This window comes from Xiphophorus maculatus, chromosome 5, assembly GCF_002775205.1.
Source record: "Xiphophorus maculatus strain JP 163 A chromosome 5, X_maculatus-5.0-male, whole genome shotgun sequence".
In the NCBI taxonomy this organism is placed as follows: Eukaryota; Metazoa; Chordata; class Actinopteri; order Cyprinodontiformes; family Poeciliidae; genus Xiphophorus; species Xiphophorus maculatus.
Genome location: NC_036447.1, coordinates 4,203,581 through 4,221,263, shown reverse-complemented (window position 1 = coordinate 4,221,263; position 17,683 = coordinate 4,203,581). Strand labels below are relative to the sequence as shown.

The 17,683-nt window shown below is 38.2% G+C and overlaps 1 protein-coding gene across 5 annotated transcripts in view; it reads left to right on the top strand.

Annotated features, from left to right (window-relative positions):
• The window catches only part of znf827 (zinc finger protein 827), a 96,460-nt gene that overhangs the window by 18,349 nt on the left and 60,428 nt on the right, over positions 1-17,683 (top strand). For all 5 annotated transcript variants that reach the window (XM_023334085.1, XM_023334086.1, XM_014476180.2 and 2 more), the window contains exon 2: positions 15,816-17,087. In XM_023334085.1, coding sequence (XP_023189853.1) covers positions 15,816-17,087 — 1,272 coding nt within the window. The remainder of the gene's footprint in view (positions 1-15,815; positions 17,088-17,683) is intronic.

The window sequence follows — 17,683 nt, the reverse complement described above, 5'->3', positions numbered from 1 at the left end:
TTAAACTCAATTGAACTCAGAATTCTGTGGGAACGATTTATGATCCCAAAGCAAACCGCATGAGCAGAAGAAGAACGTAGAGATCACACAGCAGCGCATTGTTTATAGAAGTAATAATGGACAGAGTAGTCTATAGATCACTTTTATTCAGCGACAGTATTGTCACAAGATCATGACAACACAAAGACTACAACTAATGACAACTAATAGCTATGGCTTTTTGTGGAGCGCTAACTGCAATTTCTGTAGAGAAGTTTGTTTTGGATGTGTAGTCGGAACTAAGAGTGGTGTGATTGTGATCTGATGCGCTTCACCAACACAGATTTATTTCATAAGTTTATAATCAGAATTTTCAGGCATTGTTTACTTCCTGATTTACTGAATATGGCTTTTTCTGGTGCAAAATTGTGACGCATGTCTCACATCAATGACACAAAAGCTGGATAAAATGTGATATGACCGCTCAGACTGCAGGCACTTTGAAAACAATCAGATACGAATCCAATTTAATACCAGACATGGAAGTGGCACAAATCACATTTTTTGGGGGGGCAGGGACATGGGGTGAAAAGATTGTAATTCGGTCGTTCAGACTGTGGTGAAAATATTGGACATAGTTTGCATATGGGTAAAATAAAGCGGATTTCGCATGCAAAGGTGAGGAAAGTTTGACAGCAGAGTTGTGACAAAAAGGGCGGGGAACATGAGACTGAGAACAAAATTATGTGGCTTTTGTCACGCAACTGCGACAATGAGAACTGATTTCAGCACTTCAGCTCTGTGTTGGCTTTTTTCTTTAAATTTTAAAAAAATGTCTGACTGTCTGGTGTTTCTAATATCATGTGTAAGTAGACCCTAGAAAGGAGTTAAGTCCTATATTTCAGTAAAACCAACCGCGTTTGGACTGGAGGGTATTCCTCTGCTGTGCCCGCTCCTTGACCTGCAGAGTTAAGAAATCTAAACTGCTTTTTGGAGAGAAGTTGCTCAATAACTTGATTGGCGGAGTGTCTTCCACATCGAAACAACGCTGAACTCCTCAGAATAAATGGAGAACTCTTGTTGCATCTAAAGGCTTGCTGTTCAAAATGCAGTCAGAGTTGTTGTTACTATGTTCTCCCTGTGAGACCATCTTAGATGGATCAGGAACGAATCATCCTGCGAATTGTTAGAATTATATTTACAGTGAACCCTCGTTCACCTTTCACGGCCTCGCTGCTTTGCGGATTTTTTTGTGCAGTTTTTTTTCACAGTGCAATGTATTCTGCGTCCTGATTGGCTAAACAGTCTCCACGCTTCTTCTCTACCTGTGTGCCAATAACGTTACAGTATTTAAATGTACGTAATACAGCTTGGCAAATTTTGGTAAATGTTTTTGCCCAGAAGAAAAAAAGAGCGACAACAACAACTACCGATAACTATGTTATTCTCTCGAAAAAACAGACCTGCACCACAGGATTCAGAAGAAAAAGCCACTAGAGAGCGGAGTCAGGCCGCAGCATCACAGCCAGAGGAACAGTGAAATACCCGAGTCACAATTTGTCCTACTGTACTTCGTATTGATGATTAAAATGATTATTTTACTGTAGTTATTTGTAAGAAAGCATTATATTTGTTTAAAAAATGCTTGAGCCTGAAAACAGGTTTTGTTCTTTGGTTTAATGTAGAGTATTTAATTAAGCTGTATAGTAATTGTAAAAAATAAAGGTAACTACTTCATGGTTTTCGTCTATCACGGGTTCTTTTCGGAACGAAACCCCCGCGAAAAACAAGGGTTTACTGTATTCCATTCTGTGCACCACAAATCTGAAACAAACTTTCAGAAAACTGCAAAAAAGCTGAAATACTGAGTTTGTTTAAATCAAGCCTAAAAACCCACCTATTTTTAGTTTCTTTTGAACCATAATCACTGGAACGTTGATCATATTTGATGTGTATTGTTGATGACAAAGTAATGTCTGTTATTAGTTTCACAATTGGTGACTGTATTTTGTTTTTATATATATATTAGGTAAATCACTTTGAACTGCCTTGTTGCTCAAATGTGTTATGCAAATAAACTTGATTGATTCATTGATTATATTTTATGCACATTATTTAGCTGTTTACATTCGTATGCTGACTGTACTGCTGTCCTTACCCTACATGGAAATGTAGCTTCAAAAATTGATTGAAAAAGCTGCAAACTACTAAGAGTAAATTTTAAAAAATCTAGTTTTTCTCTTTGAGGATTGTTTTCTAAACTTGTATTGTGAATTATGCTAGTTTTCTTGGTTTTAGTAAAGACACTCGAAAAGTGAGACCAAAGGTTAGAGTGTCGACAGTCACTGCGGTCAGTCATAGTCATGTGCTCATGACACAAATTTAATCAGCATTAGATATTTTGAATATCAAGGCTGAAATACAACTTTAATCTGATGGACCGAGCTGATCTCAACAGGCAGTGGCAGCTCAGCCGCTGGGTAATCAGCAAGCTTTTTTTAAAAGAAAGTCTTCTGTATATCAGATGCGCATTTTGAAGATTGTGTGGAGGTTCAAAAATAAATATTCTTATTGCTATCTACTCCAACCTGCATTAGGTTTTTATTGTACCAAGAGACACGCAAACTTCTCTAGGTTGCTGATAATATTTATTTTAAAACATTATTTTTTGTAATATCCATTTTTCCTCAATAAATCCAGCTAATTTGTGTTCTGGGAATAGTTCTGTTCTTTAAGCCAACTGATTGAGTGTGTGCACCATCAGGGGCAGGAAGGGGAAGGGCCACTCTTTTATATAGATGACACGCAGATGTGATATTATTTAATATTTGTAAGTGAGATTTTTATATACCGTACAGAGACAAGCCAATGTCTTGTCCTGATATATATAAATATCATTTCAAAGATTTCGAAACATTAAAACATTATTAATTTCCAAAAGCATTTATTTGTGAAATTATAATTCAGTATTTGGTAATCCATATATTTCTTTTTAATCTTTTTTTTATTACTATGAAGGTAAATTTTCTGGAACAAATTTACCTTCATTTTGCTTCTTTATGGGCTCAATGATCCACTGAGACAGATTTAGGTAGAATACTGCAGAATTAAACAAGTTTACACAAAAACGTCAGAATTCGCATAGAAACATGAAGATAACACCCTTGAAGACCAATTCAGATTGTTTTTATCCGCTTAAAAGGTAATTTGGGGTTTAGTTCCTCTTTAAATAATCAAAATAATTCAGATGTCTTTGGACTTTAATAAGCCTAACAGGTCACTGGTTGGTAGTTTACATGTAGGGATCTAAAAACAGAAAAACTGAGTGCTTAAATCTAGATTTATCTTCCTGAATACAAGTATGTCAATGAATTTTGCACGGAAATACAGTGCAAGACATTTTGTGAATTACTTTTTTTCATTTTAAATGAATTTATTATTTTCAGTAATAGATTTTCTCATCGTTTAATTTATTACTTAAGCCATCAGTTCCTTTTAACTAATAATAAATGTGACCTATACCAGGTCTGTAGCTTGTTGAAACACTTCTAATATGACGTAATTTCGTCTTGTACAGGAATTAAAGCCAAAAACCTAATGATAAACTTTGCATTCATGTTCAGAATGCAAAGTGCAGATTCAGTAGATATATCACCTCTCTCCCCTAAAGCGGGCCAATCGATTTGATGACACATCTTATATTATGAGAAGCTAAAAAAAGGAACGGAAAAATAAACCGCTGGTGGTGGGGTAGGGGGCTAAAGTGCACTTCATCTGCATTGAGGAATTTCAGAGGTCTCGGGTTGTCTCATTCTTTTCCAAGAACACTTCTCCTTCCTGTTTCACCTCTGGCATACGGCCCAAAGAACCCACAAACCACGGAGGCCAAGGCCGAAAATACACTCATGGTAATTCGCGCTACATTTCAGTACGACTCGAACCAACAGTATATATAGCCGCACTGCCTGAACTCTGATCCTCACCGAGAGGATCATCTCACCTCAGAGTCCAGCTAAAAGATGATCTTTTGTGTCTTTGTCAAAGGCAACAGTTGGATGAGATTATGGAGGTAGTTTAATGAGAAAAGGAGTTTGATTCAGAATTTTCCAAATTTTACAACTTAGAATGTGCTGATGATATGTTTGTGGCTGATTTTCAGTCGCCGACTTACAGACACTGATTCAGATTCTTTGAAGAGCTAGACATTAAGAAAATATAGGAACAGTATTAAAACGACATTTCCAGTCTTCCTGCCCAAAGATGTCATTGATTATTGGGAGCAGAGGAGATTTCTTTGTGTGAGAGCAGTTATTGTAAACCAGAGTTTTGCTAATATTTTAATCAGAGTTGACGTTTTAAACTATCTTTTGCATCTTATATGAAAAATTTGTACTTTTAGAGTGGTTGGCTTTACTAAAACAGTGTTCTCAGACAGACACTTAGATTATAGATTTACAAAAAAATTTCAATTAAATTAAAAAAATACTTTATTAATCCCAGAAGGAAATTAAATATTGTACCTCAAAAGTTATTGAGTTATCAAAGTATCTTTAAAGAATTGCTGATGATGCTGTGGGAAGGAAGCAACTCCAGTAGCAGTCAGTCTTGCAACAAATATGAAGAGGTTTCTGACAGAAGACTGTTGCTGTATGACAGTTTAGCTGTCATGATGCTAACAGCTCAATATTCAGGTAGAAGAGATGGTATTCCACATTAATATGTTCTGAATGACATCAACAGCTGTAATCAAGTGCTGCTAATCCACCTCATTTGCTTTTACCGCTCTTCTTTACATCTCTGTGTGGCTATATTATTAGAAAGCCAGGCAGAGAGACATTGGAGTCTGGGATATGCTTTTTGGCCATTATGTTCAATGGATGGTTTGATGCTCTGCATGCATGAAGCCTCCTTTTCCACTCGTCTGGAGTTTGGGGTCGTAATTCAGGTATTATTTGAACTTTTGAGATACTTATCAGCTTCTCCTTTTTGAACTGTGTTTCGTTTTTTTTGGCTCCATATGGTCTAATGCTCTTATTTTATATTGTTTGTCAGTGCAGTAGCACCACTCTTTGTATATGGTGTATTGAAGTAGCCTATTGTTTGTATTTGTGTTTGTTGAGCTCTAAATGTATTTCAGATATAGACGTATTATCACAAAAACAGCAATCAATGTCATGGAATATGTATAAAACATGAGCAAAAACAACCCAAGTAGTTTTAGAGCTACAAATTAACTTTCTTCTGATTTTTTCATTTATTTATTTTATTTTTTTTTTTTTTATTTGAAATGTCACAACTGTGAACCTCCCACTCCTTTTATCCAGGTTTTACCAAGTAACCCAAAAATAATCACTCATTTATTTTAGTTTGACTTCTTCCTTCAGATTTTACTGGAGATTTCTGACGACTCAGTGCCTCATATTATTATTCTTTTCAATGAGCAGCCTTCTTGTCCTACCAAAGCACTCACAGATGGCCCAGTCCTTTTTCTACAGTCCTCCCAGCTCAAATCAGAAGAGATGTTCACTTTTGCACTTCTCATGCATGAATCTGCCAATAGCTGTGTTGTTGTTGCCTCCTAATACGATTATCAAGTTAAAAACCAAACCAAACTTAATGAACCTTGGATACATGTCCTAAAATGTTTCAACATGTTGAAAATACACTTACCTTTTAAATGCCTTCATGTATTTCTCTGCTTCCACTGGCAGTTAAGCATCTTGCTGATATTGAAGATACGGTATGGTGCGTTCACTGACTGTTAAAAGATTAGATTTTTATGTTTCTTGTTCCTGATCATAGCCAGTTAAGTTGAAAATTGTCCAATTGTGGTTACCAGATGGATTTTATGGGGCTTTTTGGTGTGTTTTTCTAGTTTTGGCAGAACATTTAATGCCTGACAGAAACACAGTTGTGAGAATTTTGTTTTTCTCAGGATCAACACTGTGGGAAAGTAAAACATCAATTTGATGGTTCAGGGTACCAGGACTTCAGTTTATTTATATGACATTCATTTTACATTCAATTTTAAATTACTTTTTTTATTCCTTTGGAACAATTAAAAATTCTTTTAACACAAAAAGAGAAACATTCTTGTGAAACTTGGCCTATTTTTTTTAGTTCATTTCTTTTGCTTTATTTCATTAAAATTTCTTAATTATTTGAATTGTTGCTGTATTTTTGTATTTTTTTGTCTTTATCAAAACAGTTCTTACTTGTAAATGAGATCTTGGATCTCAGTGAGACAACTTGTGTAAATAGAGGCCAAAAACATATTGAATTGGATTTCAATTTGACTGCTTTTATTCATTTTGGCTTGTTTGTTCCTTGTAGTATTTTGAAGTCATATTTGATGTGAATAGTTTTGTTTTCTTTTTTTCTTCCAAAGTTTATCAAGAAGCTTTAAACTGTACAATCACTAAGTTTATTAAAAGTAAATGCCCACTGTGCTTCATGCCAACTTGCTTCAGTGATCTCATCCATTGCTTGGTTGTCAGATTTCATTACCTTCTAGTGAAAATAACCATGAACATAAACTAGAATTATTAGGGTTTCTTGCAGTAATGGCAGTAAAACGACTGAAGGGACATCTATTTAATTTGTTCAATATGTATTTTATTGTTTGCTTTCTGAGAGAAATGGAAAGGCAGGAAGAGTTTTAAGTGGAGAAGTGATTGAGAAGTGTGCAAAAGGGATCAAGTAGGTGACAGATTATGCAAAAAGGAAAGGGGGGCGAGCATTATCCAATGTGTCCCAATTAATGGAATTAAACTCCTCCTTGGGAAGGCTGTTAGTCATTTGTTGAGAAGTGAGTCTGCCGTGGTGCATCTCTCCCACCATATTGTCCAGCGAGCGCTTATTAAGCCAGGCCTGACCGCTGGGCATGCTCATTAGCATAGCCCGCGGCCGTGGCAAGGCCCAGTAGGGCTCAGCTGGACACTTAATTACCGTCAAAGCTTCTTCGGCACTACCTCCATGCTCTCTGCTTCCCTTCCCGTGTCCTCACCCCCCTGCTCAAACACCCTTAACCCAGCCATAGAGGCACAAACGTGCCCGCACACAACTGTCACCCTTGCTGCCTTGGCAGGAGAGGGAGGCTAATCATTTTGGTCATGTAAATGTGATGGCTTTAGTCGGAGTGTGTTGTGGCAGTCTTTTATGTTGCCTCGCTCTGCACGGCTCTGCGGTCGCTTTGCGGTCAGCAGTCTTTGAGATTTTACTGACTCGCTGACCTACACTACCTCTCTCTGTCTCTGGGTCTCTCCCTCATTCTTATATTAGCTCATGGGCATGACTCTCCTTTTGACATCGGCGCAGTATTGATGCATCCCCTTCCAACCTTAATCGGCTAATGGCCTCTTCTTCTTGCCTGCCCAGCCAAATCAACCCCTCCCTTATTTATCCCTTTATCTCTTCCTTCTTTCCTTTGCCTTCCCCCCACCGTCACCCTGTTCCTGCCTGGGGTCGCTGACGCCACTTTTCATGCCTAGCTAAGGAAGAATAGCTTAGTACACATACATGTTTATGGGTTCATCTGGCAGAACACGATGTCTAAAATGTATTTTATGGTTTTTAACTAATTTAAACCTCATGGATGTTTAAATTTTAACTAATTTAAACCTCCATGATCTTGATTGATCTTGAGAGATATTTGATTAACAACCCAAAATATTGTTTTTCGTAGCAGCTGGTAGCAGTATTAACCTCAGAATAATAAAGTGGATCAATGGAAACTAGATTGTGAGATATCTAATCTTACTGTAAATATTTCACTGCAAAAACACACATTTTTGCTAGTATTTTTTGTCTTAATTCTAGTTTAGGTATATTGGTACATTTGAAATTAGTAGAGATGTATAGAAATATATAGACTCAGATAAAAAGGTAATTAACTTACAAATAACTTTTCAGAAAGCTATAGGAGCTTATAGAAAATGGGAAAATGTGCAAGTTCTTATTTGTATGTTTAGCCTCCAGATCTTAATTGAAGCTGAAATCATTAAGAACAGTTTGTTCTCCATAAATGCAGAATCATCAGCTTTGACATCTGTAAACAAATTAAGAAATTGGATTTCAACAGTACAGTGGAGCTTGGTCTTTTTGCTGATTTTTCTGTGCAACCGGCCTTCGAGTTATTTGTCAAAAATCCTCCTATTTGTGAACTGCTTTTGTGGAGTGTACATAAAATATTTGAAAGAAAGAAAATGCAACACAGGAAGTGGAAATAACGGGGTACAATCCTACTTGACATGCTTTTGGCTGGCATTTTCAAAAGAGCCAGTCTGGGAGCTGTTGAATTAATAGTAATAAAAAGTTAAGAAAGGTTCTACGTTTTTTAAAGGGGGATCTCAGTTATTGATTTTAACTAATCGCAGGCAGCTGTTGTCCCTGTATTCATGAAATGAGTAACATTAAAAATAATCCTTTGCAGTGATATTTCAATAACCATATCTTAACCAGAACTTACATAGAAGCCTATACTTTGATGAAAAACTTGATATTCTGCATTTCTAAAATGTTAATCACTGGAGTCTAATAAGCTCCTTTCTTTTTTGCTATTGGTTCATGCAACAATTTTATATTATCAATGTTGGAGATCAACATGTACAGTATGACTTGATTTGTGTACATCTGTTTTAAGACCTAAGATGGCTTGTTGTTGTCACCATTGATTCACTTCAGTCTATTTATATAGACTCAGTATGGACTTCCTAGGTGTCTTTATCTATAAAGTAGTGATGCTATGCATTATTTGTGGCCCAGAAAGATCATCCTTCTGCGCTGCACCAATGAATCATTTGTGTGTGAGCGATAACAGATCTCGACTGCTGAGCACCCTGCAGCTGTTTGTCTCAACATGCAAGTCATCCCCGCCATTACACTGCTAAACGGTCCCCTTTCAGTGGCAGACGCTTGCCGCCTCAGCCCGTTTCTCTGCATCTCCATCACTCGGGGTGGCGGGCGGCTGGGGTGTGTGGTTACTGTCACCACGCCAGCCACGTTCCAGAGGCAAAGCTCTTGACTGCATCTTAGAAGCAGTGCAAAGAGAGAGGGCATAAGCCTTAGAGTAACACTTGAGAAAAATGTTTGCTCCAGGGCTTTCCCTGCCGTTGTGGGGTGTAATACCACTGTTGAGCAAACAAATCTGTGTGAGTGTCATGCATGTGGAACTTGTAATGCTTAAAAATTAAGCAGAAATGCCATAAAAAATACAACCAATAGGGTTAGGGTAACCTTAGAGCAGTCTTTCTAAATTATTTTCATTCATGGCTCCCTAAATTTAATTATTATTGAGAAGCTGTTTAATCGAGCAGTTTAATAATTTGTCTATACAAAATACTGTATGCATTTTTTGCACAAGCATTCAAAATTAGACCTGCAACAACTTAAATTTTAAATTGTAGCTCATTTTATTGTGCTAAACTTTAAAACTATTTCAAGTGATTGTGATTCTCAAAAAAAAAAGTCCAAGTGATTCACAGGGATGTGTATTTCTATACCAAACTTGGTACAATTCAAAACTTTTTAACTGTAATCATTGATTACTTGTCAGGTTCAGCAGCTTATTCCTTTTTAAAAAGACAAAACTTTTTAAAGAATTTTGTGAAAAATTGCAACAGTATTGCTTATCTTTTAGCTTATCAGAAGACATGAAAAGTGCATATCATATTGCATTCACAGTAAACCCAAGGGCAATGTAGGCCTTGTCATACGTACTGGTATTTTTCTGTCGGCTATTGTCATTTACTCTACTTGCCTCCATCATTTTTCTTTTAACTTCTCCATCTCTCCTCCTCCTTCAGCTCTGTACGCTGGTGTACTTTAGTAGACTACTTCTTCTACTGGGTTGATTAGTGGGAGCACTGCTGCCACCTAGTGATTGGATGCTTCTTTATCATTCAATCATGAATAAAGACACTAATAAAAAAGTATTCCTCTTTCAAATTAGAGATAAACCAATATATTAAGTGACCAACAACGTGGATCAATATATTTGCTTCTATCAGTTTAGTTTTTTTTTAGATCTTGAAGGACTATAGGCAGGACTCTAGTTGCTGTGGGTGTCAGGATTAATAGCACATTTTCCATCAGTTGAAGCTGATGAGCAATAAGTTCCTACAAAAAATGCATTGATACAGATTTTAAAGATTTCACCAATATCTTACTTTTACATCAAGCCTGTTATAAAAACTACAACAAACATACATTTTTTTTAACTGTTTCTTAGTTATGAGTTAAGTTTAACAAATACAGTGGACCAGTTCGGTATTCACTGAGTTTTCTGTGGAAGATTACTCCAAATTATTCAGGGAAACTTTGCCTCTTCATGAATTTTTTTTCTGAAATATTCAATAGAAAATGCAGCTTGGGAACCTGAAATACTTGTCCACAATGCTATATGACATTCTGTTGGCTAGAGTTTACAAAGAAGCCAATCCAAGAGCAACATTCATTTTCCTGAATTGGCTCAACCCACAAGAGCAGAGATGAGGAAGGCTGGAGATGTTGCCTTCTTCAGTGTAGCTAAGACAATATCCATTGTGCATATTAATTCATATTAAGATATATTTGATGCCAGATGGTGTCTTTAGAAAAGGACTCAAACATTCCCAGATTTTGGCTATTTGTGGGTCTCTGTGGTCCCTTACCTCTGCGAATACCAGAAATCGATTATCATCAGAAAATTAAGCTACTACATTATCCCCATTTTTACTTCAAAGCACATGTCAGATTTTTATTTTACTTAAAATAAAAGGCATTTAAGATCCTTCTGGTGTTGAGCGTACAGACTCAACACCAGAAATTGTAGTCTTGATTCAATTCTTTGAGATGTTGTTTTCCAGCTACTGGTAGGAGTGAATGAATGTGTGTATGCCGACATGGACTGAAAGATCACTCAGTGAGGAGGAAGCCAAAACTCCTAAAGAAACTTAAAATGCCAGATTGCAGTTTACAAATGTACATTGACAAAAAGCAAAATGCTTTTGGAAACATTTCCTCTGGTCTGATGAATTGAACTATTGGGTCATAATGACCACCATTAACCCTTGGTGTATGTAAACCTGTGGTTTCAAATGTATCCTGGGTCTGTTTAAGTACCGGTACATAGAAGTACTTTAAGGGGTTATGTTGCCTAATTCTGAAAAGGAAATGACTCTAAAACTTGTTTCAACCAGACAACAACACCCACCTCCTTAGCAAGTGACCATCATCTTTGTTCCTGACAAGGTTAACGGTGTAGAGTGATCATCCCTTTAGCAGAATCTCAATCCAGACGACAACTTTGGGTCACACTGACTGTTCCTGAATAAAACCAAGAATTGCTGATGAAATGTGGAATGTAGTCCAGTCATCCCAGGCTGGGAAACCTTTTCTCTGGTGCCAGAAGTTGCTCCATGCAACACAGATGTGAAGCAGTTCTCAGAGGCACAGTGGTTATTCCACTGAATGTTAGCTCGATGATTCACAGGGAAGCTAAATCTTCTAGTATTTTTCAGTTTATGCAGTAAATGTTGTAGTTTGTAGGAAACAAAACATTATTTTATGGTAAAATTCTGTTGTTTTTTTGTTCATTTTCTGTATACTGGTAAGAAATATGATATGTCATGTTCTCCCAACATTTGTAATTATAGAAACAAAAGCTTTAAGGATTTACTCACTTCTTAAAATACATTATTTAGAAAACAGCTGTAAGGATCCAAATTAGTGGTGGGATGTAATTAAAATTTTTAATCAAGTTAATTGCAGGGTCTGTAATTAATTAATCGAAATGAATCATTACTTAATCGAAAACCATATATTGAAAAAATTTGTATATATAATCAAAGTCTTTTTTGTTGTTAAATCATTGAAGAAATAAACATGAGCTTAACTACAAATCGATTGTTTCTAATCTGTTATTTAGGTTATTCAGTCAGATTGGTGGATGTGCTTTCAAGTATTTCAGGAACACCTGCTAATTCATAAGTTGCATTAAAAAAACAATACTGTAAATAATACTTTAGAAAGTGGATTTTTGACTCCGACATTAGTATCATCAGCATCTGTTCTTCCTACATAATATTTAGCACTGAGATGCTACTTTTGGCTTCAATAGCTTCACCGATGGGCTACCTCATTCTAGCACAACGTGACCACAAAAGTAGTCTTTCCCAGCATCCAGTCAGATCTTTTGTGAAGCAAAAAATTAACCCACAGTGGGCCAAGAGAAGCGGCTTTGTCAGCGAATATAAGTAGCTTGTGTCAGATTTTTTGGAGTACCAGAAAAGTGCCATAAAGGTTCTGTCTTAGGACTTTTGTATGTTTAAAAAAGCAAACAAACTATTAACTGTGTTAAAATTTTCAATGCGTTTCAGTGCCACTCTTAATCGAAATAAAACAAAATCGATTAAATAAAAAAAAAATTTAAATCAAAAAATATTTTCAATTAAATAATCAATAATGTTAATTGGTGTTTTAATCAGTGTTTTTACTCAATTCAAAACATTGAACACTTCAATTTAGTTTCAGTTTTACTATTTGAACGTTACATCCACTAAGTTTGTGACACAAGACCATAAAACATTTTTTCATCAAAACGAGCCAGAAGCTTAAAGGTTCAGATTTAAGTTGCATATAGCTTCTATTTTTTTTCTCTCCTTGCATGTGAACAACTTTTAGCAGCAGTTGCGAGCACACGGCTCGGCTGAAGTGCCCTTAGAGGTTGGACTGGAGACCTCGACCCTGGAAAATGCCAGTTTGCCCACGGGGGTGGCTTGCCTGTGACACACGAAGCTACGTTAGTGAAGTTCATCGGTGCACTTTAGCACTCAGCCAGGATTCTGGTGGTGCAGCGTCGCGCTCCGCTGTACCTAACCCCGGGATTTTAGCGTGAACTCAGGAAGGAAGAGAGTTCAGCCTTAAAGCTAGAACCTCAGGTCAGCAATCCAGCTATTTCCCTCTAACCATATTACAGCCATTAGTGACTCTTACTGCTTTTCGCATGTCACATGGAAATAGGTCAAGGCCTGGCCTGTATGACTCACTCTCTCTTTTTCCCCCTCTCTTTACTCTTGCTAACCATATTCAGGTGGTAAAATGGCTGCAAGGAGCATGGGAAAGGATCAGGATCAGTGCATTTACTTATTCAGCTCATATGCTGACTGCTAATAGTGAAAGGTCAAGCAGTGTATGATCAACCCTGTCAACACAAGCTGCACTGTGTACGAAGTTAGGGAATCAGAAGTGAGATCCAGTGTTTCTCCTGTAAATACAGGATATATATTGGGACTGTAAATGTGTTGGAGATGAGAAAATATGTGAAAGTGTGCGTTTGATATCTGTAGCAGCTGGAGAGCAGCGGTCATCGTGGGTTGGGATTCTGGCCACCCTTGTGGACCTCAGTGAGCTGTGCTGGCCAGATGTCAGGCAGCTCTGAAAAGAATCCCAACAGGTTGCCTGGAAACTCCTTTTCCCGTAAACAAAGAGGCAACCCACCAGGCCGCTGTAAAGTTCGCCAGGGTTAGACCAGCTTTGGTGTGCAAATACACCAATGTTTGTGTTTTCAGACATTTTGGGCAAAAAGAAAAATTTTTTGTTTATTTATTTTTGCTTTAGTTTTCTCATGAATCTCTGCGAATTGTTTTCTGTTTAATGTTTGGGAGATTGTGTACAGTAACCCAAAATAAAAAGGCCGGTTTTGACACCCCACTTCACCCGGATTTATTCTTATGGAGGTTTGTTAATATGTATCAGGAATATTCACTTTTCTTTGTTCGCCCTTGTCTGGCAAGCTGTAATGTTTTGCTTATGAATATTGATACATGAAGTGTATATTAATGACCCTTGGTGACCTTAACCCTATCCTTATTGGCTCCCTGGTGGTATCTGCAGGCTCATGAATATTAATCTGGTTCTGTAACCTCCATTACCCTAATCTTCGCTGTCTAGCCTCCCAGAAGGACCCGTTGTCATGGTAACCCCTTTACCAGGCTCTTCCTGACCAAGGGTGGGAAAAATGTGTTTAAAAAAAAAAACCCAGAAAAATCTCAATTACACACAAAAAAATCTCCAATGTGCAATCTGGCATACTTTTATACCACTAACCTGTTTGTGTTTCTAAATGGTAACATTTTGTTTTGATTTTAATAAAAAAATCATGTTGGCAGATTTTCTTGCACAGAAGCCACAACGTTTACTGTATTGTATCATTCAATGTTGTACAAGAAAACATAAAGTAGTACTTTGTGGAGTGGTATGAAAATAATGCATGGTTTTTGATATAATAAAAAAAAAAAATCTGAAACGTGTGGTGTGCAACCACACTGAATTAGTAGAACCACGTCTTTATGTCTCAAATGTATTTTTGAGGAACATTTTTTGGACACATTGAGGAATTATGTACATTTGTGCCGTTCATCACAAAATACCTACCATGGCTAAAAACTCCTGGATGGACATAGGGGCTGCAGCTAACGATTATTTTAGTAATCAATTATTTTTATTGATTATTCTGATGATTAATTGGATAAAAAATTGCCACTTTCTGCACATATTTCATTTAACCACTTAAGCCTCTTTATACAATATTAGAAATACACAAAAGATGCAAATAAACAAATAATTCAATACCTTTTTAAAATAAGAAAGGAAACATTTTATTGCCTAAAATGCAAAAACATAGCATTCATTTGGTGTAAACTTGACCATTTGTAGCAAAGGATACATAACGTATACTGAAGTAGGAGGGGCGTTTCCATGTAGCCTGCACCGTGTGTGAATACAAATGCAACGCAACTACGTCGTGACTGTGCGTCAACTGTTTGCTGCTGGGTGAAGTATGGGAGAACCTTCATTCAGATTGCATGCAGAGAGTCTGAAAAGCAAGTTTTGCTACAGATTCTCAATTGATTTTAGTCTAAACTTGAATTAGGCTATCCTAATTTATTATTATACTTTGGTATAAAACATTGCATTCATATTTCGTAATTGTCCTGATAGAAGTTATGCCTCCTGGCTTGGATTTAACTCCATCCGTCTTTATGTCAACCATGACCAGATTCACTGTTTCTGCTGATGTCAAGCATCTCTACAACATAATAATGCAACCTCCACCTTTAGGGCAGAGCGATAAATCGATCTTTATTGATTTTATCAATTTATCAAAAATCGAGATTTTTTTTTCTTCCACCAATGCATTCTTTGGGTTGTCATAGTTCAGAGTGATGTGAGTGCTTGTTTGACAAGTGTGTCTTACTGCTTTCATTTATTTGGATGTTGAATTCAGATAAATTCTACAACAGAATATTAGGGCAAGAGAATAAACCCATAACATTACAAGAATCAAGAATACAGTCGAATTAAGATGAAGTAGAAGTAACATGAGGATAATGTTACAATATTAGCAGAATAAAGTCATATTATGAGTGATGGTAGTAACTTGAAAAGACCTCACACAAAAACTATCAAAAAATTTAAATGAGGACTGTTGTGAAGTTATTCTTTGATATTGTTTTTACAGATGAGGAAATACCAAACATCAGCACCAAATTATTATCAGTAGCGACTTTTTTCTTGTTTTATTTTCTTTTTTCTTTTTTTAAAACAGCTTTTTTCTTATAATTTTAGGGTGGGACATGATTTTAGAAAAGAGAGAAATGATAGATTAAAATCAGATCTTGCATGAAAAAGACATTTTAAGCCATATCACTCAACCCAAGTAATAATAACGATAATAATACATTTAATTTTATTTCATTTTCTAAGCACTCAAAGACGCTTATCATATTGTAAATTATTTTCCCAACAAACTGCTTGTTACATCTGGTGAAATGGTTTTATTTTATGTCTTTTTGCAGATGTGGACGGCGATGAAGAAGAGGGCCCCAATGACGGTGCGGCGGAGGAGGAAGGCTGGTTTGGGAATGCCTCCGACACTCGCTCCGACTCGTCATCGTTTGGCGACACGCAGGACGAGCTCCTGCTGCACAGAGGCTCCTCTCCTGAGGAGCAGTCCGGGATCGGTGGCAGCTCCGTGGATCATGACACCTGTGGAGGCGAGAGCTCACTGGGTTGCCCGACACCCGTCCATCGTGCCTCTTTGGAACTTCTTGGCCTGGATGGAAGTACATTCTCGGCCCAGGACACTCTTTCCTCTGTTGTGTCGTCGCTATATGGCGAGGCAGCATCTCGAGCCCTGGGGAAACCACTCAGCAGCAACCTGCGGCGCCTCCTAGAGGCAGGCTCGCTCAAACTTGATGGTGGAGAGGTCCTGGGTCGGTCATCTAGGGGAAATGCTGGCGGGGAGTCCCCTCCGATCGCCCTAGCTCCACCTTTGACCCTTTCTCCATCTTCCCACCATGCCCAGCATTTAAGTGCTCTTGCTCGAAAACTGGCGAACAACAACAGCGGCTCAGCCTCACCAGCCTCCTTGGCACCCTCAGTCACCAACATAAAGCAAGAGCCCCTTGACCCCTTTAACTCTGTCACCCCCACCAATGGAAGCGGCTTTGTGTGGGCAGGCGTGGCCGACAAATGGCCGCCGGCATCCTGCTCTACGCCTTGCGGCTCCAGCTTGTCCCCAGATTCTGCAATCCAGAAGTTAAAAGCGGCAGCTAACGCCGTGCTTCAAGACAAGAATGCCGTTGCTTCCTCCTCAACGACCTCTTCCTCTTCCACCTCCGCCTCATCCGCAGTGCCCGCGCTGGGTGGGGGTGGTCGAGGAGATGATGTGGTGCGCTTTGATACCTTCAACTCTCCGTTCAGCCCGCAGTCGGCGAGCTCCACTCTCGCCGCACTTTCCAAGAAAGTGAGCGAGAGGACCCAAGGCTCATCGGCAGCCAGCACAGTGTCGGACCACCAAACCTCGGCGAGCTCCTTCCTCTCGCTTGTGTCAATTACCACCTCCTCTGCTGCCTTGCTCAAAGAGGTGGCAGCCAGAGCGGCGGGAAACCTACTGGCAGAGAAGAAGGACGGTTCCCCTTTGTCGACTGTAGGAGTCCTCCAAGAGGACGTGAAGCCCCTGCTGGACAAGAACCAGAAAGCACCGACACCCACTACGCCGACGCAAAGCTTGGAGTTGTTGTTACCGTCTACGCCGAAGAGCAGAGGCAAACCAAACAACCAAGCAGGTAATCTGAATGTAAAATAGTATTTTGCATGCTTGTCAAGTTTGGTTTACTGTGCGATTCCCCACTTGAAAGGGATAGTCTCCACTATGAAACTTAAATGGATTTCACTCAAAGAGCCTTCAGTTTAGCTGATCCATCTTTATTTTTGTATGATGGTCACCATAGTTTTCCAGCCACATAGGTGAAAAACCTCAAAAGAAACGGAAACATCTATTACATTGTGAAATTAGACTTAGACTGACTTTATTGTCATTTTACATGCACATGGTGTATACAGAACGAAATTTCGTTGCATACAGCTCAGGACAGTGTTTTGAGGTTCCAATGTTGTGAGGTTACTCCAGAATAAAATACAGTATAAGATATGAATATAAATATGAATATAAAATATAAAGTGCAGGACTGACAGTTAAATGGAGTTACTTAGCTCTGTCCATGTGCAAGGTATGAAGTGGAGACCAGTTTTTGAGTGCAGTCCAGTTAAGAGTTCAGCAGTCTGATGGCAAGTGGGAAAAAGCTGTTTTGGAACCTGGTGGACCTGCACCGGATGCTGCGGAACCTCTTTCCAGAGGGCAGCAGGGAGAACAGTCCATGAT